At 41.8% G+C, this 26403-nt stretch overlaps 4 protein-coding genes across 9 annotated transcripts in view; 3 read left to right on the top strand and 1 right to left on the bottom strand.

Annotated features, from left to right (window-relative positions):
- Window positions 1–11722, top strand: part of septin6 (septin 6) — a 33374-nt gene extending 21652 nt beyond the window's left edge. The window contains exons 10-11 of one of the 5 annotated variants that reach the window (XM_061685063.1): window positions 7218–7265; window positions 8274–10380. In XM_061685063.1, the coding sequence (XP_061541047.1) occupies window positions 7218–7221 (4 nt within the window). In that variant the 3' untranslated portion in view covers window positions 7222–7265; window positions 8274–10380. The other 4 variants (XM_061685062.1, XM_061685059.1, XM_061685061.1 and 1 more) reach the window with 4 other exon arrangements.
- Window positions 11723–12154: 432 nt separating this feature from the next.
- On the top strand, window positions 12155–21910 carry nkrf (NFKB repressing factor). Its single transcript, XM_061685055.1, has 3 exons — window positions 12155–12504; window positions 13841–13964; window positions 17530–21910. Exons 2-3 carry the CDS (start codon window positions 13874–13876, stop codon window positions 19737–19739), a joined length of 2301 nt encoding a protein of 766 aa, XP_061541039.1. The 5' UTR covers window positions 12155–12504; window positions 13841–13873; the 3' UTR covers window positions 19740–21910.
- LOC133407326 (ubiquitin-conjugating enzyme E2 A) lies at window positions 21601–24915 on the bottom strand. 2 transcript variants are annotated; one of them, XM_061685066.1, is made up of 6 exons: window positions 24822–24915; window positions 23595–23675; window positions 23483–23508; window positions 22659–22748; window positions 22483–22571; window positions 21601–22406 (listed from the first exon to the last, which is right to left on the bottom strand). In XM_061685066.1, exons 2-6 carry the CDS (start codon window positions 23618–23620, stop codon window positions 22278–22280), a joined length of 360 nt encoding a protein of 119 aa, XP_061541050.1. In that variant the 5' UTR covers window positions 23621–23675; window positions 24822–24915; the 3' UTR covers window positions 21601–22277. The 2 variants fall into 2 exon arrangements, with proteins under 2 accessions (XP_061541050.1, XP_061541049.1); XM_061685065.1 differs by lacking the exon at window positions 24822–24915 and adding an exon at window positions 24116–24498.
- The window catches only part of elf1 (E74-like ETS transcription factor 1), a 70132-nt gene continuing 68578 nt past the window's right edge, over window positions 24850–26403 (top strand). The window contains exons 1-2 of the mRNA XM_061685057.1: window positions 24850–24991; window positions 25077–25332. The gene's annotated coding sequence lies outside the window, so the exon portion shown is untranslated. The remainder of the gene's footprint in view (window positions 24992–25076; window positions 25333–26403) is intronic.

The following is a 26403-nucleotide window of genomic DNA, read 5'->3' as shown; positions in this document are numbered from 1 at the left end:
TATTAATATAGATTAAATATTTTATATCAGCAAAGTTATTTGTTTTTTGTTTTTAAGTGCTGAAGTTTAGAAAAGAATATTGTAGTGTTTTGTCAGAGATGTTGAGTAGTATTTGAACAATACAACATACTGTGTGTCCATTTGCATGCACAAAAAACTAATTAATACATAGTTGTTTGGAAAAGTGTTTTCCCCCTTCCTTTTTTATTTTTTTGTATGTTTGTCACACTTAAATGTTTCCCATCATCAAACAAATAAAAAAAAATAATAGTCAGACAACACAAGTAAAATGCAGTTTTTAAATAACGGATTTTATTTTTAAGGGAGAAAAAAATTCCAACCTACATGGCCCTGTGTGAAAATGTGATTGCTCCCCAAACCTAATAACTGGTTGGTCCACCCTGACCAGCAACAACTGCAATCAATCAATGTTTGCGATAATTTGCAGTGAGTCTCTTACAGCGCTGTGGAGGAATTTTGGCCCACTCATCTTTTGGAAAATTGTTGTAATTCAGCCACATTCGAGGGTTTTTGAGCATGAACTGCCTTTTTAAGGTCATACTACAGCATCTCAATAGGATTCAGGTCAGGGATTTGACTAAGCCACTCCAAAGTCTTCATTTTGTTTTTCTTCAGCCATTCAGAGGTGGTCTTGCTGGTGTGTTTTGCATCATTGTCCTGCTGCAGAACCCAGGTTTGTTTCAGCTTGAGGTCACGAACAGATGGCTGGGACATTCACCTTCAGGATTTTTTTGGTATACAGCAGAATTCATGGTTCCATTTATCACAACAAGTCTTTCAGCTCCCGAATTAGCAAAACAGCCCCAGACCATCACACTACCACCAACATATTTTTCTGTTGGTATGATTTTCTTTTCTGAAATGCCAATCGCAGGGCACACATATAAACAAACAACCATTCACACTCAAGTCACACCTACGGGCAATTTAGAGTCTTCAATCAACCTACCGTGGATGTTTTTGGGATGTGGAAGGAAACCGGAGTAGCTGTAGAAAACCCACGGGGAGAACATGCAAACTACACACAAGCAGGGCCGGGATTTGAATCCCGGTCCTCAGAACTGTGAGGCAGATGTGCTAACTAGCCGTCCACTGTGCCGCCCATCATCACTTGTCTTCTGGCAAAATTGAGACGCGCCTTAATGTTCTTTTTGCTCAGCATTGGTTTTTGTTTTGGAACTCTGCCATGCAGGCCATTTTTGCCCAGTCTCTTTCTGATGGTGGAGTCATGAACACTCACCTTAACTGAGGAAAGTGAGGCCTGCAGTTCTTTGGATGGTGTTGTGGGTTCTTTTGTGCCTTCTTGGATGAGTCATCGCTGTGCTCTTGGGGTAATCTTGGTTGGCCGGCCACTCCTGGAAAGGTTCACCTCTGTTCTGTGTTTTCACCATTTGTGGCTAATTGATGTCACTGTGGTTCGCTGGAGTCTCAAAGCTTTAGAAATGGCTTTATAACCTTTTCCACACTGATAGATCTCAATTACTTTTTCTCATTTTTTTCCTGAATTTCTTTAGATCTCGGCATGATGTCTAGCTTTTGAGGATCTTTTGGTCTACTTCACTTTGTCAGGTAGGTCCTACTTAAGTGATTGCTCCATAGAGAAACCGGTATGGCAGTATCAGTTCTGGGTGTGGCTTGAGAAGTTGAACTCTGGTATGATAAACCACAGTTATGGTTTAATAGGGGGGTAGTCACTTTTTCACACAGGCCATGTAGGTTTGGATTGTTTTTCTTCCTCAAAAATAAAAAACATTTAAAAATTGCATTTTGTAATTACTTTTGTTGTCTTTGACTAATATTTAAATTTGTTTGATTATGGAAAAATTTATTGTAACAAACATGCAAAAAAATGAATCAGGAAGAGGGTAAACACTTTTTCACACCGCTGTACATAGTAACATTTACGTCACTAGACACATAAATACATGTATTCACCTTAATGAGCACCTACATGATCACTTACATGTGTAAATGTATACATAAGTATTTAAGATAGAGGTTGAACTTGATAAAATAATAAATAAATAAATAAATACAAAAAAATGTACAGGCTTTGTAATTAATCTTGATTAATCGCCTTTTAATCATATAACAAAATTTGTCCCAAAAAGCAACATGGTTTAATTTAAATAAATTTTAGTCTACAACTGAGTCAAATAATTGACACTGACAGTCATCAAGGCTTCTATTGGGTAGTTTATTTATTTATTTTTTAAAAATTTTATTTTCTTTTTTTTGAAAATGAAATTTGTCTCCCATCCGTCTTAGCAACGCTGTTTCATCTCATTCTTCCATTTTGGTAGCCGAGCTCTGACGTATGTGTCAGTGTAATCTGTGTACCAGGAAATCATGCACTGACAGAAGTTCTGATTGTTTTGAACACAAAATGCAATTAAAATACGTTCATTTTTTTCCACTAATTATTTGTTTGTAATTAAATAATCTCAAACAATGAGATAAAGTCCCACCCGTAATTTAAACCGATATACATGGCAACACATGTACACACATCTTAAACTCTCATGATTACAACCACCATGTACGTAAATGCATACCGTGAGAGTTGAAGATCATGGCTTGATGAAGCCATCGGAACCACATCATCTGAAAAAAGCAGTACTGATACTGATGTCACTTAACCGGAACGTCTCAACACCTCTGCTGCACCTAGAAATTCTGTCCATAAAGGTAATCAGAATCGGAATCGGTGACAAAGGGCAACCTTGGCGGAGTCCAACCCTCACTGGAAACGAATCCGACTTACTGCGAGCAGTGCGGACCAAGCTCTGAAAACAGTCGTACAGGGACCGAACTGCCCTTATCAAGGGGTCTGTTACTGAACTCCCTGATGGGCACGGTTGAACGCCTTCTCCAAGTCCACAAAGCGCATGTAGATTGGTAGGGTGAACACCCATGAACCCTCGAGGACCCTGCCAAGAGTGACGAGATGGTCCACTATTCAATGGCCAGAGCAAAAACCACACTGTTCCTCCTGAATCTGAGATTCGACTTCCCGATGGACCCTCCTCTCCAGAACACTCTGAATAAACCTAACGAGGGAGGCTGAGGAGTGTGATTTCCCCCCCCCCACCCCCATAGTTGGCGCACACCCTCCAGTACCCCTTCTTAAAAGGGGGTACCACCACCCCGGTCTGCTAATCCAGAGGTATAGTTCCTGATGTCCATGTGATGTTGCAGAGGCATGTGAACCAGAACTGCCTCACAACATCCAGAGCCTTCAGGAACTACCGCCGGTTCTCATCCATCCCCAGGGCAATGCAACTGAGGAGTGGGAGTTGAAGCTCCTTCTGACAGGGGACTCTGCCAGATGTTGCCAACAGACCATCACGATAATTGGGTCTGCCAGGCCATCTTCTCCCACCATCGAAGCCAACTTACCACCAGGTGTTAATCGGTTGACAGCTCCGCCCCTCTCATTATCCAAGTGTCCAAGACATGTGGCCATAAGTCCGATGACACAACCACAAAGTCATCATCAAACTGTGGCCTAGAGTGTCCTGGTGGCAAGTGCACGTGTTGACACCCTTATGTCTGAACATGGTGTTCGTTATGGACAATCCGTGACAAGCACAGAAGTCCATTTACAGAACGCCACTCAGGTTCTGGTCGGGGGGTGGGGGGGGAAGGTTCCTCCCAGTCACCCCCCTCCATGTATGACTGTCATTGCTTATGTTAGCATTGAAGTCTCTTAGCAGAACAAGGGAGTCCCCAGTGGGAGCGCTCTCCAGCAACCCCTCCAAGGAATCCAAAAAGTGTGGGTACTCTGAACTGCTGTTTGGTGCATCGGCACAAACAACAGTCAGGACCCGTCCCCCCACCCGAAGGCTACACTCTCGTCCACTGGGGTAGACCCCAATGTATAGGCACTGAGCCAAGGGGCAATAAGTATGCCCACACCTGCTCGGCACCTTTCACTGTGGGAAACTCCAGAGTAGAAGAAAATCCAACCCCTCTCGAGAGGACTGGTATCAGAGCCTAACTATATCTAGTTGGAACTTCTCAACCTTCCACACCAGCTTGGGTTCCTTCCCTGCCAGAGAGGTGACATTCCACGTCCCTAGAACTAGCTTCTGTAGCCGGGGATCAGACCGCCAAGGTCCCTGCCTTCGGCCGCCACCCACCTCACTTCACATCAGGCCCCCTTGGCTCCTCCCACGGGTGGTTAACCCATGGGAAGGGGGACGAACGTGGTCTTATGGGGCCCCATGGGTGAAGGCTCTGTCACCAGGCACTCACCTTCGAGCCTAACCTCTAGGCCTGGCTCCAGAGGAGGGGCACGTCCGGACAAGGGAAACCTTTATTCATCATAGGGGTCTCTGAGCTGTACTTTGTCTGGTCCCTCACTTAGAACCTGTTTGCCATGGGTGACCCTACTAGGGGCGTAAAGCCCCATACAACTTTGGTCCTACACACACCCCTCCACCACAATAAGGTGACTGCTAAGGGAGGGGACATTTTATCAACAATCCAATATATGTTGTGACTAAGCAAGTTTGTATGACTCAACTTGACTATCTTGATAACACCCCCTCCCCAACACACACACATATATTGTGACTTGCTTGATATTTGAAGGTGAGAATAAAATAAATAGGATAAAGATGAAGTTTGAAACTCAGATTCAACAAAATGGTCACACAAGATCTTCACCGCTATTGAATCAGTAATACAGTTAGCCGGCCAGAAATGTAAACACTTTCGCTGGTTTTAAAGATTTATAACTTTCTAAGTATTTATCACAGGAAAATAACTCTTATCACTGGAATCATCCTTAAAAGTCTCTCTGATCATGCTACTCTCATGTAAATCAGCTAAGCTTTACTGTTACATACATTACCTATTTTAAGTTGATCCAGTGAGATCGGTGGTTCGGGAAAAATGAGCACCAAGCAACAACCTCTGGTGGTCATTTGAGAACAAGACCAAACTTTTTTTTATGTGCGCCCCTGTCCATGTAGTCTCTTAATGTTGTAGCTGGATGTCAAATTTAGTCGGGTTTAATTTTAGCCCCCTCCTCTTATGTCACCCCAGTGTGTGTGTTCTTTGTCTCTGCTCATTAACAAGAAATCTGTAAATGGTTCTACTTTAATTCACTGGATTTTTCAGAGCGCTAAAGGCTTTCTGAAGCTTTCCTCTTAAGATTACATTTTTTCTCAAATCAGCAAAAAGAAAGCCGACTTGCTCTATTTCACTGCAATAAATGTTACTCAGATCTCAACACAATTCATAAATTTAACGTTTAACTGATTTGGGGAAGCAGAGGCTGGTTGTCCACTCAATCTTTCCATTGAACTCTTTTTATGCCCCTCGTGGGGTTCATTAGAACATGTTTTTTTTGTCATGTTTGCTTAGAGGCGGCCATTTGAACCAGATGAACTCTATCATTTTTGCCGTGTCATTGATAATGTGACTGTTGTGTGCATGTTAGCAAAGGAAGAAAATGCTTGCACTTAGAGGACTCCTTTTTGCTACCTTTAACCTCACAAACCACTTCTTCTCTTTCCAAGTATCCGCAGGAATATTCATCTTCCATAACACTGCTGTTTATATCACTGAATCCCAACATTCACATTCCCACCAATTCCAACAATATTTATTTGTACAGTGGAACCTCTAAATTTGAACGGCCCTGAGGTCGTACAAGGGATGGTCATAATAATCCATTAATCGAAGAATTGATTGTTGCTTAATCGCGTCATGAAGCAGTTAGAAGCAATATGGAGTGCTCTCCATTGGTGGAACCAGCAGAGGGTCTGTTGATTCAGCCTCACTAATTTGCTCTGCTAAGGCAAAACATATGAAAACAGGAGTTCAGAAGATTCAGAGAGAGATCCTCTCACCTCATTAAAATGTGTTTAAGAAAAAGTCATTTCCCATCAATCAATCAAGAAAATGTATTCACAAATTTTCAGTAAACATATTTCAGAATCAGAATCAAAATCAGAATCATCTTTATTTGCCAAGTATGTCCAAAACACACAAGGAATTTGTCGCCGGTAGTTGGAGCCGCTCTAGTACAACAGACAGTCAATTTACAGAACACTTTGGAGACATAACGACATTGCATCTTTTTGCACAATTGTTTTTTGTCAGAGTCCTCTCGCACTTAGAGCAGTTCGAATGACTAATATTGCAATAGTCCTGTGCAATGACCATTGTGCAAAGGGCGCTGAGACTTCAAGGAGTGTATGCGGTTTAAAGTGACGAGTAGTGCGATAATCTGGGACAATGTTGGTTGTGCAAATGTTACAGATACTCCTCAATCAGTGTGCAAATGGAGCAGGTGCTACTCTGGCATGAGTGGCCAGTATATGCAAATAGTGCAGCATGGCGAGACAACTACAGTGAGTGCACGAGTAATACATAATTGGCCCCACAGAAATGTGACAACGAACTCAAGTCAAAAAATTGCCAGCTTGTTGTAATGGAATTATAGGTCAGGTGTTTAAGAAGTTGATCGCAAGAGGGAAGAAGCTGTTGGAATGTCAACTAGTTCTAGTTTGCATTGATCGGTAGCGCCTACCTGAGGGAAGGAGCTGGTGAACGGGGTGCGGAGGGTCCGAGAGTATTTTGCACGCCCTTGTCTTAGTTCTGGGAGCGTGCAAGTCCTCAATGGTTGGTAGGGGGGTACCGACAATCCTTTCAGCAGTTTTGATTGTCCGTTGCAGTCGGAGTTTGTCCTTTTTTGTAGCAGCACCAAACCAGTGTAAGCTTAAACTTTTCTTTAGCATTTAGTTCCTTTTTGGCATCAGTTATTTAAAAAAGGGACCGGCCTTAACATGGGCTGTGAACAGAAGAAGGGCGATTGGAAAAGAACCTCAAAATACTAATTTCCATACAATTGTTGGATTCAGAATTCAACCCATTACTTTCAGGAAAAGTCTGAGAGTCGAACCCAGAGCCGTAGAATTATAAGGAAGACATGCAAACCACAATTGCTGCCACAGATTGTTTCAAAATCTGTTATTCCCTATTTGTAGAAATGGGTTCCAAATCCAAACAAATGGTGTCATGAAATGGATTGCATTGATTGACCATAGAGGTTTTTCTGTACATACAATTTGTGTTCTGGTACCTAATTTCCTGTAGGTCACAGTTATTGAGTGCTGCTTGTAGTGTGGATGACAAAGTGTGAGTGCATGTATCACCCATGTTGCATCCATCATATTTTCCAGTTAACTGCTCCTACACTTGATGCATGCTGCTTGAGGCACCCTGTTCTGGTAAGACCTGATCCATCTTCCCACAATTTAATGAAACACCAACTGTCCACAACAACCGTTCATGTAAATTGAGTGTTTAGCGCCCACGTGCCAGCTTCTAAATCAGCCAGTTTATCATCTCGTCGCTCCATCTGTCCTCCTTGGAGCCACAAAAGTTTCCTTTTAGTGGAGAGGCCCTTCGCTGCCCACCCTGCCGTTCAAACAAAGAGCCTTTCGAAAGGGTCATGCCAAAACAGTGAGGAGCCTAAGCACCAAACTCTGTTTGTAGGGATGTTTAAAGGACTCACTCACACACACACACACACACACACACACACACACAAAGGCTAAAAGAGAGAGACAGATGTTAAGACTTCTGGACCTCTGAGGAAGGCTGAAAGGACAGATGGTGCCGGTCATGTTCTGTTGTAGCAGCAGTCCCAACCACTGGACCGGTACCAGTCCGAGCACCATTTGGTTCCAGGCTACACAAAAAGACTGAACAAAAGATATACAGGAGATACAGGATTAAAGGCAAAATGTCCAGAGAGGAACAAAATGCATGGATTCCATTTTCAACACCCTATATTTGCGAAGATGGATTTTCTGCTATGACAGGGATCAAAACAAAATTACAGAGTAGACTGGCCATAAGTAACACACTTTGGGTGTCAGTGTCTTTCAAAAATTGGACTCTCTCGTTGAATAGAAAGCACAGGGCTCACACTAAATTCAATGCCTATATTCTGCTTAATATTGAGTTGCATTTGTAATCATTTGTTTTTATTTGCTTCTATGCCAGCCCGTCAAACCATTGCTTTATGTGAAACTGGTCCATGGCACAAAAAAGGTTAGGGACCCTTGCTGTAGAGCATCTCTGAACAATTCTAGAGGAGCAGAAAAAAACACTCCAAAATTGGATTTCATACCCCAAATCTCTATTGGTTGCCATCTGGCCATTAATGATGATGTCACAGATGTTAATGTTGACGCAACAAAGCAGTAACAGCCCGTCTCTCTTATTTCCAGAGAAGGATTCCTGTAGAACAGTGCACTCTTGTGGCCACCCTGCTGTGAATGATCGTCCTTTACAGTGAACCCCTACCCAGTTCCCAACAACCCCCCAAAATGCCTCCAGTCCTGGGCATTGCGCAGTTGGACTCCTTTTTAAACACACCACTCTAATAATGATGTTTATTTTTTTACACAAAATACATTCCACGCTTGTTTATTTTTCTCTGTAGTGACTCTCTTGCATGGTGTAATTGTGCTTTTTATTTTCCATATTAACACACAAAATGACTGTTGTTTGTGATGGGCAGAAATTTACCAAGGCTCAAGCGAAACTTACCTCAAATGTGGCCTGAAAAGGACAAAGATAGTTAAAGCTTCATATTTAAACAAGAGTTTGGAAATTAGTGACTTGTGGATTATTTTTTTTTAGGTAGGGGGACAGTGAGTACATGCCTAGTGTGCTAGTAGTTGAAAGCTGCCGTCGCAATTATAATTAATGTACATGGTAGGAAAAAAACAATAAGAAGGCTGTAATTGCTTATAATGGGGTCACACTGAAAAGGAACAAAACAAAAACGTAAAGTCATAGTTCTACAAGAATAACGATGCAATTTTACAAGAATAAAAGTAGTAAATAAAGCAGTAGGGTTTGTATGTAGCTTTTTTTTAATGGTAATACAGTATTAAATCTTACATTTTCTCATATAAAATTTTACTTTGAAAACTACAACTTTTTGCCTCGTAACTTTTTTTCTTGTTTCAATACAACTATTCTTGTGAAACTGATGTTTTTTCTTGTTAATATTAAAAATGTTTCTCTTGTAGTATTGCCACTTTACCCCCTCGGTAATTATAAATTTATTCTCACAAAATGTTGAGGCTGAAATTTTTTTATCATATTTCAGTTTTATTATTGAAAAGAAGCGGCTCAGAAAATGGATGGATGGATGGATTATTGAAAAGACCGATGCTCAAATCCCGGCCCGCCTGTGTGGAGTTTGCATGTTCTCCCTGTGCCTGCGTGGGTTTACTCCGGTTTACTCCCACATCTCAAAAACATGCATGCTAGGTTAATTGAAGACTCTAAATTGCCCGTACGTGTGAATGTGAGTGTGAATGGTTGTTTGTTTATATGTGCCCTGAGAGCTGGCGACCAGCTCAAGGGTGTATCCCGCCTGTCGCCCGAAGATAACTGGGATAGGCTCCAGCACGCCTGCGACCCTAGTGAGGTTAAGCGGTACAGAAAATGAAACTGGACAACTTTTGCTTGGAATATTACAACTACTTTTTGTTGAATTCCACCTTGTTGAATTCCACCTTTTTTCTCAAAGTATTATATAGCTTTTTTTCATAAAATTTGTGACTGTTTTTTAGTATGTGCCCTGTGATTGGGCGGGGTGACCAGTTCAGAGTGTACCCCACCTCTCGCCCAAAATCATCTGGGATATGCTCCAGCTCACCCCGTGACCTTAGTGAGGGTAGGAGCAGTATAGACGATGGATGTAATTTGAGCTTTATTTTTTCTGCCTTTCTGTGTGGCCCTAATTACAATTTATATTGACTGGCAAAAGAATGACGTGATTAAGCAGCTTCCTTCTGCTTTGTTTGTCATGGTTTGTACAGCTGTTAATTTTACAGTGGTAGTTCACTCTAGTCTCACCAAACACCTGAGGCCTTCCTTTGGAGAAAGTAAAAATTTATTGTACAAAGCCTGCCCCGTCCTAAAAAAACAACTAGCCAGGTGAGCTATTGGATCTTCTCAACCTACTATTGTGTTATGCTGCTTTAGCATCATCCTGAGTCCAGTGCCAAAATGTGCCAATAAAGACTGTAATCCTGATCTCAGACATGTACACAATAAGTTTTTCACCCTGCTTTATCTCTTTGCCACTTCTCCCATACCTCATCGTTTTTATGCATATTATTGTATTAGCGTTCACATTTGCACTTTTTTTTTTTTTTTTTTTTTCCAATACACAAATGTGATGAAATGTGTGTTTGTATGTTGTCAGTCCAATTGTTTTGTTTTTCTGTATGTTTTTATAATGGCACATTTTTAGTCATTGGTATTTTTTTTTAAGCTATTCATGTACAGAGGAAATAAAGGCAGTTCTCACCAACATATTAGGCAATAATGTGTATGCTGTATGTATATTATTGTTTACAGTTTTATTCTCTCAACAGCAGAGACCTTGGCCCTCCATGTTCCTTTGTTTACTGGTTTGTGTGTATTTCCTTTGCAGTACTCCCTGGCTCTGCACTGAGTAGGTCCCAAGGGACCGTCCTTAAATGCCAACGGATTTCTGAGACCCTGTCCTTTTGGGTCTTTTATACCTTTGTTTTTCCTGTTCCTTTGATTCCGTCTTTCACTCCACTTGGACTCTAACTTTCTCCACTTAAGCTGAAATGATGATTTGCATGCTTCACATTTGCATTTTTAAATCATGTTGTCATATCAAAGCATTTAAATATTCACTCTGTTGTCATTTTTCCCATTTTCCTTTTTTTCCTCTTCTCCATTTGATGCATTCTAACCAAACTCTGTCCCTACTACAGATGCTTTTCTGCCTCTCTAACATCTGTCTTTCTTTCCCTCTCTCTGTAGCTTCTTTTAATGCGTCTTGACCATCTGAAGAGGGGGATGGCAGCTTCAGCAACAACTAAGCACCTTTAACTCTTCTGTTTCCAGCCCTCTACTGTATCAACCTCATTTGTTACTTTCTTCTTCCCTCCCATCGCATCATCTCCTTTTTGTCAAACGTGGGCTTACGTGGACTCACATGGTATCTCTGAACCAGGGGTGGGGAACCTATAGCCCCATCTGAGGACTGAAATTAAAAAGCTCCAAACCTTTAACCCCCCAAAATGCTCATAATACATATTTAATAAGTAATGGAAAAGGTTCCCTACACCTGATCTTAAACGTGAGCTGGCGGGGCAGGTTGGACAGTTTTAATCCACTCATTTTAAATTTAAATTAAGGCCCTCTGCAAATCATGGGAGGATAGGGACCTGTTAACTAAAACATGATTTAAAATGAACGTGAACACTGTGTAATAAAAAAAATATATTAAAAAAATCACCAAAATGAACAGTCAACACTATGCCGAAGCAATATAGAAATAATGTTAGCACTCCTTTGATGGTGCCCATGTTTACATGCCACTGTTGAATACCATGGAGATCACATGTAATGGCCTTTTTGACACATTGTGCTTTAATATTCACCAGCCTACTGTATTCTGTATTTTGCATGCATTTATAAATCAATTTCTTTACTGCTGTGACCTGCTTGATTTCAATCCCCTAAATAACTTAGTTTCCTCCAAATGGTGCAAATCTTGAGTATGAGTTTGTTAAATCCTATAATTTCAGCTTCCTTATGTTGCCAAATATTCATATAAGATGGAGTTGAAGTGAACCCAGGTAGGAGTATTTAAAAAAAAAAAAAAAAAAAGTACCCAGGCATTTATATAATTTATAAGGATATATTTTGTGTATTGAAGCCTTGCTGTTCATGACCTACGCTCTTTGTTGGTGCAAAGTAACTTTTTTGGTGTCAAAAGGAACATTTTTTCTAGTATCTGTCGATCTTGTAGTCAGAAACCCTCGCCTACACGACGAATAATTCAGTATCTCGCCTAAGTTCAATTTAATTCATGTACATTTTCAATAAAAAAAAAATTGAACCAAGAATATAAGGCTTTTGTTGTTTATTTAACAATATTTACTTGCTCTAACTGAATGAGGTATAGTTTAGTGGTTTTGGGATTTAAAACATTTAGAAAATTCGGAGTATTAATTAATTAATTTATAATTTCAATTAAAAGATATACTTTTGAAAATACGTTTTCTGTGGTAGGACAATATACATTAATGCCGTTCTGTTGTACTTGCCGCAAAGCATTGTGGGTCCAGTACGCTGTGACGCCATGACGGATGTATGCCAGCGGGAGCAGAAAATTTATGTTTCCCGTCCGCGTGGTAGACTCTATATGCTTCCCAGGAGGCGTTAAATTACTCTGACCTAAAATTTCTTTATTTTCTTTGAAGACGATTTAGAACGACAATGAACCGGTCGTTGTATTCATTTTCTGCTACGGCGCCAGCCAACGTCAGTAGGTAATGTCAATTGCTAACATTAGTTAGCAAATAAGGCTAACGCGACGGCTAATATATATATATTTCAAACGAAATTCAACTGAAAAACAGCTGCTGAGTCGATACGGGCTACCTGCGGATAAAGGTAAGAGTACTACACATACATGCTGACACTCACAAAACCGTCTTGAAATGAAACATTCGGATGCAACGCTGATTGATAGCGAAGCTACCTATCGGCCTACTTCTTCATTCGGTCATTTAAACACTAACAGACACACCTAGAACTGACCCCCCCCCAGGTTAGTCTTAAATTGCATGGATTTGCCGTAACATTGTGAAAAGTATTACTCATATCTATGGTTGTATTGACCTGATAGCGTCACTGCCCATCCGCCATGCTAATATATCCTTCTACGTTATCTGATTCCCAAGGAGGCTTTATTGTAAGCAAGTCTGAATAAAGAATAAAAATTAAAAAAACACCTCACTGTCAACTCAAGCGTATCTCTTATAAGTTCCTTTATTGACATTTGCATTAGCAGTAAAATATCGGCCTACTTCTTCATTCGGTCATTTAAACACAAACAGACACACCTAGAACTACAGGCCAGCCACGTTCATCCACATCAACCTCTGTCATCCATTTCTTTATGAAACTTGATTTGTGCACTGATGCACACTCATTTTGGAACAGGAAGGGGCCATCTCCAAACTGTTCCCACAAAGTTGGAAATGTCCAAAATATTAGCCACTGAGCTCCAGTGTAAGGAGATTTTGGACAGTCAAACAGTTTGGGGATTACCCCTTCCTGTTCCAACATTTCTGTGCACCAGTGCACAAAGCAAGGTCCATAAAGACATGGATGAGAGAATTTGGTATGGATGAAATTGACTGCCCTGCACAGAGTCCTACCCTCAACTCGATAGAACACCTTTGAGTTGATTTCGAGTGGACAGTGAGCCAGCCCTTCTCATCCAACATCAGTGTGTGACCTCACAAATATGCTCCTGGAAGAATGGGCAAAAATTCCCCTAAACTCATTCCGAAACCTTGTTGAAAGCCTTCCCACAAGAGTTGAAGCTGTTATCCCTGCAAAGGGTAGACCAACATCATATTAAACCATATAGATTTAGAATGGGATATCACTTAAAATCATATGAGTCAAGACAGGTGAGCGAATACTTTTGGCAATTTGTATGAAAAACACTTCTAGAACATCAATATGAAATGATTAAATGAAAAAGTAGTAATTATGGCTGAAACTGAGCATTCCTGTCTTGCGCTGTGATGAGACTTACTCTTACGCTGTTGTACAACCTAGTTCATTAATTACCTTTGTAGCCTTGAAATCCGTGTAAATCATGAATCGAGGACTCCGTGTGAATGAACAGATCTTCACAATTGATGTCTTTGAAATCTGTTGAATTGTTGTGTGCCTTAGTGCATATCAAAGTAACGTTTTTAAATGCGCTTCACAGGTATGGCCTGGTTTTGACTGGGCGCTGCTGGTGATGGCAGAGGGCAGCAGTGCTGGCGAAATGCGCACCTTTGACCCGAGCCATAGCTCTGAAGCAAAGAAGAGACATATTTCTTCTGATGGCGGTGAGTATAATTTAATTGAAATCAAATATGATTTAAAGGAGACATTATTAATAGCTTGTACACACACACACACACACACACACACACCTATACCGTGATTCTCCCATGACTAGGCTGGATAAAGAGCTGGCATTTTCAGAATCATCATCATTGGCCAAGAATGTGAAAACACACAAAGAATTTTTTCTCCGGTAGCTGGAGCCACTCTAGTATAACAACAAACAGCCACTATGACAAATTATACATTCAGGACATAAAAACACAAGTATGGCGGGTGATTGAGCAATGAGAAGGTACCAGTTATGTGGTAATGCTGATACAATGAAAATGGTGCAAATGATGCAGAGTCGTCAAGCAATTTAAAGTCACTAGTATTGTGATAATTGTGATGCAGTGACAATTCTGCAAATGGTGCACTCTTTAATTCATGTAAATGGAAATCAACAACAATTATGCAACTAATGCAGAGCTAAGCTACAAAGCTACAACAATGAGTACGGTGATAATGTTGGGATGATAATGTCCTAAATTGGCAAAAAAATGGCAATGTCACTCTGGAATTAGAAGTCAACTGTCAAGTTAATGGAAAGACGGAAAGAAGGTGTTGGAATGTCTGCTGCTTTTAGTGTGCATTATTCGATAGCGCCTACCTGAGAGAAGGCGCTTGAAAAGGTGGTGACCAGGATGCTTTGGGTCCAAGAGAATTTTGCCTGCCTTTGTCTTAGTTCTTGCGGCGTGCAAGTCCTTATGAGTGGGTAGGGGGTACCGATAATCTTTTCGGCAGTCCTAACTGTCCGTGATGGATGAACACAGGACTGATACAATGACTCCTGTATAGAACTGCCTCAACAGCTCCTGTGGCAGGCCGTGCTTCGTCAGCAGCCGCAAGAAGTACATTCTTTGCTGGGTCTTTTTGAGGATTGAGTTGATGTTGGACTTCAGGTCCCAAGAGACTAATTCCCAGGAACGTGAATGTTTTGACAGTTGACACAGGGCAGTTGGACAGCGTGAGAGGCAGCTGTGGCGAAGGATGTTTTCTTTAAGTACACGATCATCTCTAGCTCAGCTCTAAGTTGTGTTGGCCACACCAGAGCACCAGCTGCTCAAATTCCTGTTGTTATGCTGACTTGTCACTGTATATGATGAGGCAGATGACTGTGGTGTTGTCTGCAAACTTCAGGAGTTTTGACAGTGGGTCCGCTGATGTGCAGCCGTTTGTGTAGAGAGAGAAGAGCAATAGAGAGAGGACACATCCTTGGGGTGCCCTGGGGCTGATGGTGTGTGTGGAAGAGGTGGTTTTCCCCCAGCCTCACCTACTAAGTCCTTCCTGTCTGGAAGCTGTAAATCCACTGGCAGATGGCCGACGAGACGCTTGATCTGGAGGAGCTTGGTGGACAGGAGTTCAGGGATGGTAATGTTGAATTTTTAGATTGAAGCAGTATTATGTCAAATCCAAAAGTTAAGCAGAGCTACACAGGTTAGCGTTTGCAAACACCGATTGTTTCTGATAAGCAGGACAATAAATTTAGTATTTGTGTTTGGCTATGTGTCCGCTGCTTGGGGCACTTGGCCTGTCACGATAATTACTATATCGACTTATTGTTCGATAAATAAAATGGACACAATAATTTTTCCCGTACTCTTTACATTTTCATTAAACAGCTGTTTATTATGTTTGGTAGCCCATGAGCTAAGACGCTTGCGAGCTAAGAAGCTAAACAGCCACAGAATTTGTAACATACTGTACAGATTTATCATACTAAAAATTTGTTTTTCTGGTGACTTGTTTGTTTTGGCTGAGAAGCAAATGTTCCTGGCAAAATCAAAATGTTCCTTCCAAAATGTTTCATGTTCCTTAAAGGTGATGATAGGGGTTGGCATCTCTACAAGTGTAATTCGGCATCTTGGTAATGAAGTACTGCCTTCACAAGGGAAAATAATCACTATTATTTTGATCAATATCGTAATCACGATTATTAATCACGATTTATTCCTTATGTTAAGGGTAAAATCTATTTTTTATTGCACTACCTTTCAACAAATATGTGAGAGTTTGGGTGCAAAATGAATCTTTAAATAAGAATAAATGATAGATTATAATCAAAATAAATGTACCCAAAAAATATATACTTTTCCAAGGGCTAACTGAATAACTATGCTATTACAAAGTGCAATCATGAATTGCAACTTAATGCAAACAAATACAGTTAATGAATATAACGCACTAACATTAGGCTGTATGCACCGACTTTTCATTTGAAAATTCCCGTCAATGTAGTGAATTGTCAAGGAAGGATATGTCTCTGTTGTTCTGCTTGACCATTGGTAAGTCGGGCACAGTCGCAAGTTGCAAAGAACTCAACAGTTGTGATTGGCCTCTCTGTTTACTTACGGCATTTTTTAATTGCAGTCAGGGCAACCGAAAACTTCAAGTCAAGGCAGCCACTGCAACGATTGTTAATAGTTTGATTGTTAATAGTTTGTTACCGTGGCAGGCCGCCTCTCCATCAATGTGGTGAGATGGCCAACTTAAAAATGAAAGCTTGTTATATTACTATAGTGGATAAATTGTTATATTACTATAGTGGACAAAAATGCAACTTTAAGCTTTTATTTTGAAGTTGGCCATGGAGAGCGGTGCTGGCCCTTAATGAAGCCTTAACCATACGTCCGCCCCCTGGTGGCTGGCTGACTAGGTTGCGGGCACTGCTACAAATAAGGCACTTTTCATATGCGGCAGTGCCCGCATTTTAAATGTAAAAAAGAAATGCAGATGATCAGGTTAATTTCATCGTGGCAGCAAAAATCACGATTAGATTAATTGGGCAGCCCTAGGGAAAAAATATTATTGTCTGTATGGGGGATCACTTTTGTTTTCACCCTTTAGGCTGACTCTTCCATGGGAGTAGCCGCTTTCTTCGTTGCAACCCCGTAGCCCAAGCCCGGTCGTGATGGTAACAATAGCCATACTAAATTTTGGCCACTGAGCAGTGGGTCATTTAAGTCAGACAACACTGTCCCCTCAAAACAGCCTCTACTTTAAGTGAGGCCAGAAAAATAGGGTGAAACATGTCTTGATCCTTCAAGTATTTTGACAGAATTTTTTTTTATAAACACATTATTAAGACCCCTGGAACCTTTTAAATTGTGAAAAAAGCCCTACTACCATGGTACCGTGACTTAAATTGTGCTATTTAGGATAACCGTACTTGTATTTTGTGGGGCCTGGTGGCTGAATAAAACAGGCTTCATTCTACCGCGTTAAGCTCGTCTGTCTTGCGTTCTTTCCACATATAAATACTGTAAATACTTGACAGGCGTGATGGCATTTTTGAAGCAAGCATAATTAGCAAGCATTTTGCTAAAAAAGAAGACATCTGCCAAATTGCACAGAAGTACTGGTACTAAAAATCTGGTATTTTCTTTTTGATGGTGAGATATGGTGGTACTTTCCTAGTACCGGTATACCTTTGCCACCTTATATGATATGTATGTATTTGCCATCTTACAAATGTCAGAAATCAAATTATGTCCTTACTAAGTTTTCTGTGTCATATATTTGCAGGAGAAGAGCCAATGAGGAAGATGCCTGTGTCACAGTTTGGTTCGCGACCTCGATTTGAGCCTGTGCACTTTGTTAGTGGCGGCAGCAGCGGGGGAGGAGGAGGACGAAGCGGCCCTGATGAGAAGGAAAACGATAAGCAAACCAGGAGGAGTGATTTGCATGGGTGGCGATACAGGGAATATGAACACGCTTCCTACAGCAGCGCTGGCAGAGCATCAAGCACCTTCCTCAGGCCTGCTTTTGATAGAGTGCCATCTCACAGCTTTGACTCTTGGGCTTCCCGTAGGGGTCGAGATTGGGACAGAAATAATGTTCCCTCAGGCGGCCTTGCTGGCTTAGGCTACGGAGGTCGTGGCTTGTCATCAAATTTCATGGAAAAAATGCAACGAAACTATACAAACAAGTATGAGGCCCATACCGCTCGCAACACAGATTCCTATTCGCAGCCATACAGGCACAATGGATACGGGGGAGGAAACAGATCAGTTGGCTGGGACTGTGGACGTCAGGGTTTGGGGTACAGCCACCAGGACCGCCCTCATAATCGAGTGTACAGCAGCCCTGCCACCGCTCACCCGGGGGCTTTGCCGCAGGCCCTCCCTATCAACCAGGCCACGCTAGTCGAAAAGCAGAGGCTCGTCGCAGGTCTGGCATCCGCGTTGGCGGCGTCTTTTTGGGACCCTCAGTACGCAATTGGAACGGAGGCTCCAAATTACAGTTTCATGTTGAGCCGCAGCATCCAGGCCTGCAAGACCAACCCTCAATACATTTACGTCAACCTGAAGGATATCCCTCATTCCGACCTACCCAAGAACCGCAAAGTGCCGGTGGACGGTTACGCCTGCGAGCTGAGGTGTCAGGGAGTCTATCTGGCCACGGGATACTCGGGCAGTAAAAACGGAGCGAGGGACCGCGCCTCCGAACATGCCGTCAAACTCTTCATGAAGCCGGTCGAGGTGTGTGTGGTGCCGCGTAAGTACAGGCACACAATGCTCAATGATGTCGTCGTGTGCCAGATTAACTGCCCTATCCCCACCTTCACGCCTGCACTTTGGAACCCGGAAAACATAGGTTATCCCAGTTTTAAAGGCCCCTACGAGCCTGACATGAGCAAGCACTGGACTGAGTTTGTGGTCATGGATAACGCCCAGGATGCCATATGCATTCTCAACAATTCTGCCGCTTTCAGTCACATGAAGGTGGACTATAAATTTGAGCAGCTGCCCAACGGCTCCTGGCTGTGTAGCGTCTATGTGCAGGATGAAATGGTGGCGCAGGCCAGCGGCACCAAAAAGAACTCCAAGCATGCTGCAGCAGCTGAGGCACTGGCAAAGTTGCGCATGAACCAGGCGGAACGACAGCACCACCATCAAGCGCCTCAGCACACAAGGGGAAATCAGCAGACAGAGTTGTCCGGTGGGCAGTTCGGCATGAAAAAGAAGCATCTGAGCGAGCTGGTCATCTTGGAGAATTCAGACAACGCTGTGTGCATCATAAACGACACGGCTCAGTTTAACAAGGTGACAGCCGACTACAAGTTCATCTGTTTGCCTGATCATCGCTGGAGATGCGAAGTGTACTTGGAAGGACAATATGTTGCAGCAGGCGTGGGAGCCAAAAAGCAGGTGAAGCACATCGCGGCACAGGAGGCCTTGGCCACTTTGAGACAGACGCAGGCCGTGGTCAAGTCCAACCTTAGAAAGGAGGGTCACAACGACGCCATATCTCGTTCCCAGATCCTGGGTCGCTCAGGCGAGGAGGCCACGAGGCAGAAGATAAAGGAGGACAACATTGGGAACCAGCTGCTACGCAAGATGGGCTGGACAGGAGGAGGCTTGGGCCGAGATGGAGAAGGTATTGCCGAGCCCATCAAAGTCAAGGAGCAGTTCTCGAGGGAGGGCTTGGGTATGGACACAGACAAGTTAGGGAGCCAGCTCAGCAAACGGGACATCGAGGACATCATTCGAAACTACGTCAGCTCGGACCGACAGGACGACCTGCGCTTCTCCACCGACCTCACCAACGACGAGCGCAAGCAGATCCACCAGGTGTCCCAAAAGTATGGCCTACGGAGCAAGTCATACGGACAGGGCAGGCAGCGCTTCCTCGTTGTCAGTCGCAGAGTGGACACTGATCAGCTCATTGGCCAGCTACTGCAGGAAGGACAAGTGGGTCGCTACGAACTGGTCAAACCTCAGGCCTTTCACTAATTTGCATGTCAACTCCAGATGCCAGCTTTGACTTGTGAATAAATCAAGAGTGTAACAAATCCACATTCACGATTTTGACTCTTCAAGTCAGGCCTGGATGGTTCCTACATTCCTTTCCCATGAGATGTCCTCAATCTTTTGAATGTGTTTTCATGTCACCTTTACTTTTCCATAAGATTCTCTACAGTGTTCTGATGAGTGTCAATATTTCCTTAATGGCCTATTTCACTGGCCTGGAGACTATGGCGACCTGATGGCGACTCGAGTCTCCACAAAATCTGGAGAATAGCTGGGTCACCAAGGAGTTGCGGTGAAATCAATTTCATTGGAGACCTTTTGGAGACTCCTCTGTACGCTCACTATCGAGAAAAAGCTTAACATCGCAAAACTGTAATCAGTTGTCACAAAATGTGTGGAGATCTGTACATCTGCCCACTTAAACTTCTAAAAATATCAGAATGATCGCCTCAATATTTTGAATTTTATGGTCGTTAAGGCGTTCATAATAGAGGACTGCTCAGGTGGTTGAGCGTGGAGGACGGTCAACGAATCTTTGGGACATGCCGCCTATTTGAGAGTTGAACAGCAAAAAACAGAATACTTAGGTCACTAATAGTATTATTTTCTTTTGCTGTCGAACTCTCAAATGGACAGCAAGTTCCTTCTGCAACCTGCACACAACAAGCACTGCGCCTGCCACACATTACTTGTTTTTCTTAGAATCTTTTTATAATTGTGAGAGTTAAAAATTTAAATCAAGATTGAAATTCGATGAATTGCCCAGCCCATACGTTAAATGTAAATGGTTTTGTCTGAATTGCGAGCTGTTTTGAAGACCCTTTGGCATTGTCATATTTTGGTTCTTAATACATTAAATGTTTGAAGATACTTGCTGAAAACGTGCAGACAGAACAAAGAAGTACTTTTTTGTTGAGATGTATCATTAAACAGTTTTTCCACAATCTCAGTTGTCCATTTTTTTAGGTGGCCTAAAACGGAACCGCGCTAACGCAACCCGGTCCCAGCATGAGTCAGCCCTCCCCCTCTATACAAGTACCTTCGTTGGCAGTTTGGTGCAATTGTCACTTCCTTATTCATAACTTGGCCCAATTCTACCATTACAGTGTGCAGTCAGCCATCAAGATATGCCTACAACCGGATAAAATGCATCTTCCCTGAAGTGTTGTTATTTGAAATATACGTCATTGCAGTTTGCCCCCACGTGCAGCCCTGAGTACCGCAGTACGGCGTCAGCTCGTCCGGAAAGTCGCCACCTCACTTTTTGTCTTGTGTGGGCATCCACATAATTGTGTTGACAGAGACCCGTACTTGACAGCTGAAAGGGAGCGTTCGAATTTGGCAGACGTGTTAGTGCTTCTCTGTGGTGTCAAATAAAAAAAAAAAATTTGGTCCTTTTACAGGGTCTTTAAGGTTGTGTGTCTGCATTAATAAATTACATATGGAAACCAATGTGTTCCTCTCTGTAGCTAACCAATGTTAAATAAATATATAATAAAATATGCCTTCATCGGCGACTTTCAGGTGAAATGGTTGTCATCACCTCACCTGGAGAAGTCTCCAAGACATAGTCCTGGTGAAAGGTGATGCAATATTTTGGTCTCATGGATCGCCGCCGATCAGTCTCGGCAACGTCTCCATCAGTGAGATAAACTCTTAAGTCACCAAATGTTAACATGTAATGTTTCATGTAACAATTGGACAATAGAACCACTAACTATGATGAACAAGTAATGCATCGCTGATGCAATACTCACAATGGTGGTAGCACAAGAGTGGCATCTGCATTGATGAAATGTGTCCAGATGTCAGTGAATACAAAACTGACTTGACTAGGCCCAGCTTCATTAGGGGGGCAGACAAGTAATGTATATCCATTTATTTACAAGAAAATGTACAGTTTGTTACATGGGTTACCAGTGCAAACCTTAAGACAAAATCGTCCTGTATGATCACTTCACTCTGACCACAGTGCAGATTTTGCATGATTGTGAAGTAGCTTAGAAATATCCCCTTTCAGCTTTTTGTTATTGAAACCAAGAGCCCAAATGGGGTATTCGTGCCTGGTGTGTAGTACTCAAACATAAAGACCATTTGAAATCCAGAAGGCAGCTCTAAGAGGGATGAATAAGTCCTTGTTAGGTTCATTCTAATGCTCTGATGAAAAATGTTAATCCCCCTTGAAAGGCAAACAGCACACTGAAGAAAAAGAAACATCCATAAATACATTTTTTGTGTGGAAATAACAGGAGTTTTCATAGCAAGCATGTGTCATTAGCAGCCACTTTGAACAGGAGAGAGGCAAGTAACCCAGATATAACAAGGTACTTTTTTTTTTAAACATTTTTGGCCCGATGATGGCATTCGGCAGAAGTGAACGCCACAAACATGACAGCGTACAAACTTGGCAACTGACAGTTTTTTTCTTTTGTGGCAGAACAATGTATACTGTGAAATGAGTTGACGACTACGGGCCGGACACACTGTTCAAGGCGGAGACCACGATGATGACGGCGCGGGTCAACAGTCACGCCAACTCTGTTCAACGATAGCAGAAACTCTCTTCTCGTACTCCCGCTTGTTCTCCTGGTACAACTGAGCTGCCTGGCTGTTGGCCGGACTGTTTGGGTTGGGCTCGTCCAGTAAAGACTTAAAATACCCAAGGAAAGCATGTCAGTGGATGATAAAAAAAAACAGCACCCTGTATGAAAGTGGCATTTGTTACCTGTATTGAAGTTAATATGGAAGAGACATCATAAGTGGGACTCCAACGATTCTGAAGTATATCTAAGCATATACTGCCATCTGCGTATACTGCAAAAAAAGTGTTGATATAAGTATTGATGGCAAAAGATAATTGACAAATAAAGCATAAGGACAACTGATGGCTCATTTACTTACCATTGGGATGAAACATTTTAGAGACGAATCTCACTGTTGGAGGCTTATTTGGATATTCTTCTGTGAACTCAATGGTAAGTTTGAATGTTCCTAGAAGAAGAAAAAACATCAGCATTGCAAGAAAAATGTCAGGGGCAATAATTATGGCATCAAACAAGAGCATTTCCTCAAATACAACAAACCAACACAATTGCAAATTCACCTATTCTGAGTTTTTCGGGAACCTATCCTAATGTATTGGTTTGGCACGATCTTGTGGCATTTTAGTGCTAGAGAACTATGTTGAGGTGGGTTGAGGAGCTTCAGTTCGACGAAAGTAGGGCTATCCGGCATCTGTAGGCAGTTATAAATCTTTCGAGGTGGAGCGTCAATTACAAATTTTCGCTATTCGCGACTGCTCAGTCCCTGTCACCTGCTGCACGCTGTAGTGGCGTCCAGTTGCCCCGGTAAATCGCTGGGTACGTCATCCATTTTTAACAAATCAGCGCACTCGACTGAACTATCATTACACGTATAATCTGGTTATTGTGGGAAACCATTAGTTTTACAAGGGATGCTGACACAGGAGCTGCATTCAAGTTCAAATTCAGGTCGCATTTCACTCGTGACATGAGTGGCAGCCTTTCCAATAACTCTGTATTTTAGTTATTAATTTCATCAGCAGATCTTACGCTGCTGATTTTCTTTCCCACAGATAAGGAATTCAATACGCTAAGAGTCTTATATGAGGTCAATATCACTTGTAGATGAATAAAGTAGCAATCCTATCTTCAAGATCAAAGATATGTTACACACAATAATGAGACTGCTTTGCAAAAACTCACCATCTTCAAAAGGCGTTCCCTCTGGCCTAAAACAAGAAAAAAAAAAAAAAATGAGTGAAATGTAAAATAGTCATGACGCCTGCTGTTTCATGATAGGTTGGAACCAACTTACCCAAAAATGACAGCATTCCATACCATAATATTGTTTTCTGACGGGGCCCCACTGACTCCAGCTGGAGGATCTTCTTGCAGCCTGACGAATAAGGCACACAAACAACTTACTGTAATAATAGTGTTGTGAGGAATAGCACACGTTACTAATGACCTATGAATGACTTTTAGCTCAACGTAATAATGTTTGGGTTTAACAATCATCTTTATTATTACAGTTAATTACGTAAACGCACAGCCTGAAAACCTGAATGGCAAGGCGAGTCATGCAATACGTATCAGTAGCTAAAATGCTAACAAAGGTATCGACGTATGGCTTTTCAGTATTTATAACTCGGCCCGTCAACATCTAGTATCGTTATATTAACACTTTAAACAAAATCTCACCCCGACGAGAGAAAGGAGTGCTTGAAAACGCCGCACAATTTGATGACAGTGTGTAAATGTAGCAACGCTTACGGGCTAGCCGTCGGATTGCTAATGTTAGCTTTTAGCTACTTGCCTTGTTTTCGTCTCGCTTACCGTTTAAAATCTCTCATTAAACGTCGTCTCGCAGGAGTTGACATCTTGCTCACACTTAAATGTACGTATCAGGGACACTGGCTATCGAGCTAAAGTAGCGGGAAGTGTGTTTTTACCCTAACTAAGTAATGATTTTTTTCACTAAGCTAACTAGACGCCGATTGTTAGTTTGTCAAATATTTGGCTGGCTCCGCCGCCAACCCACGGACGCAACCATAAGTATTAGAAAGGGGATACTATTGCCATTTGGTTCAATTTTACTGCTCTGTACACAGACATGTATGCATTAGATTGTATCTTCGAGCCAGTGGTTTTATGGTTATTAATATAGACGTGTAATATCATCGCATTTGACGGAGCTAGCCACACAAATGGAACGTTCCAGAAACGATTACGTCATGGGTCAGACGCCCATACGTCATTTTAGTACACCGGCTCCTGCATTTTCAAGACTTTATATACTTTCCTCCCTAAGGTTATTCACCTTTTATGTAAAGTTTAGTTTTTTTCCTCACACTTAAATTATAGACCAGACTAGACCAGAGACCAGCTGTCACAGAAGTGCCTTTTTTTTTTTTTTTATGGGTAATTTACAATTAATGACCACGAGATGGCGTCATACTCTTCACATTTGCGTTCACACCAACGCAGTGGTTTAGTTTTTTTCTAGGCAGCAAAGCGAAGAAAAAAAAATTTGTTCACTAACCTCCTTTTTATTTATTGCTGGTTCTCAAATTGTGGATACAGGTTCGATTCCCGGTGTGTGGTTACTCTTCAGTTGCCCAACGTACGATTCCCATTTGGACATGGTGTATAAGACACACCTGCGTTGACTTTAAAAAGAACCATCCATACACGCCTTGTGAGTGACGGAAGGTAACATTTACCGATTAACTTTTTTATGCATTTATTTTTTTTGCACTTGATATTCCCAGAAATCGTGTTCGTTCACTTCTTCCAGAAAAAAAAACAAAAACAAACTTTTCGGCGCTGGGAGACCAATCGCTTCCCAGGAAAATGTGACTGCTCGGAATTCCCCACACATTATTGGAGAGAACGTCAGCGTTGTGCCAAGCAGGGAGCCGCGGCAGGAGCCTTCAACCGCTGCTCGCTCATGTCGCCTCGGCTCTCTCTTCGTCTCGGAGATAATGGTTTTAGTATTTCATATTTTTCATTCCCTAAACCGGGAACGTCTAGGTGATTCTCGTCTCCTAAAGGTGAGTGCATATTCAAGTCAATATATGACACATATTTCGCGGTTATGATGTAAACAGTGCATTCTTCCCATTTACTGCGTGTAAATGTGGCTGGAAAGAGACTGTGTCTGCTAATGGGACTACACAGGATGACATTATCATGGCAAATTATTCTTAATAAGAGGCAGTGGTCTAAAGGTAATCCAATTGAACTCATATGATATGAGTGCTTGCTGTTGCCTGGTTACTTACACTGCTATATACTGGAGACCTGTGGTTCTCCAACTACACCAAGTACTACCAAAGAAAATACTTAGCTCTCCCAAGTACCACCATCATGACCAGTTAAAAATACAGTAGCGTAGTAGGCCCACGTATTCATCAAAAACAAGACAGAGGTTTTATTTATATTTATTTAATATTATTGGAAACCACTGTAACATGATGCAGTTTGTACATGAACACTGCACTAAGATTTAGGAAAATAAAAAAAACTACTTTATTATTAATTATTCACTAAAAATGTATTGAAAATAAAATGTAAACAAAAATTATACCTAAATGTAAAAAAAGGTTCTTAAAAAGTTCAATACAACTGAACAGTACTTAGGCAGTGATTGTTTCATACCACTAGTAACAGCCGTACATTTCATAATGTTTGTAAATAATAGGTGCCAGGATACATAGGCATTGCAGAAAAGTGATTGACTCCTGCTGACCTGAAATGAAATGATGACAAAAGCTTTTCAGGTTGTGCCACCAGATATACCCCAAAAGGTTTTGTTTTTTTATTTTATTTTTTTCCATTTCATCCCCCCAAAAATCTAAATGAATCCAACGGAACCAGTGGAAGAGGAGTATGCATTGAGTTTATGTCAAATAGTTATACAGCGAAGGCAGCAAAATTGCCTGGTGGCATAGTAGCCACTTTTAAAGGGACAGACTGGGACCCAAACCGCCATCATCAGGTTTGTGGAAGGCCTTTGGTTACGGTATACAGGTATGTATACAATGATTGGTCGATTATCTTTGCCTAATTTAGAAAATCATAATGGCTAAACCGCTAGTACGTATACTACAGGGCACTATCCA

Source organism: Phycodurus eques, chromosome 9 (genome assembly GCF_024500275.1).
Source record: "Phycodurus eques isolate BA_2022a chromosome 9, UOR_Pequ_1.1, whole genome shotgun sequence".
NCBI lineage: Eukaryota > Metazoa > Chordata > Actinopteri > Syngnathiformes > Syngnathidae > Phycodurus > Phycodurus eques.
This window is presented reverse-complemented; position numbering and strand designations above follow the sequence as displayed.

Coding starts and splice junctions, on each gene's coding strand:
- nkrf (XM_061685055.1), top strand. CDS start 13,874: ATGGCAGAGGGCAGCAGTGCTGGCGAAATGCGCACCTTTGACCCGAGC. Junction 13,965..17,529: donor ACATATTTCTTCTGATGGCG/GTGAGTATAATT, acceptor ATATATTTGCAG/GAGAAGAGCCAATGAGGAAG.
- LOC133407326 (XM_061685065.1), bottom strand. CDS start 24,159: ATGTCAACTCCTGCGAGACGACGTTTAATGAGAGATTTTAAACG. Junction 23,676..24,115: donor TTAATGAGAGATTTTAAACG/GTAAGCGAGACG, acceptor CTTATTCGTCAG/GCTGCAAGAAGATCCTCCAG. Junction 22,572..22,658: donor TAAAATGTTTCATCCCAATG/GTAAGTAAATGA, acceptor CTTTTTTTGCAG/TATACGCAGATGGCAGTATA.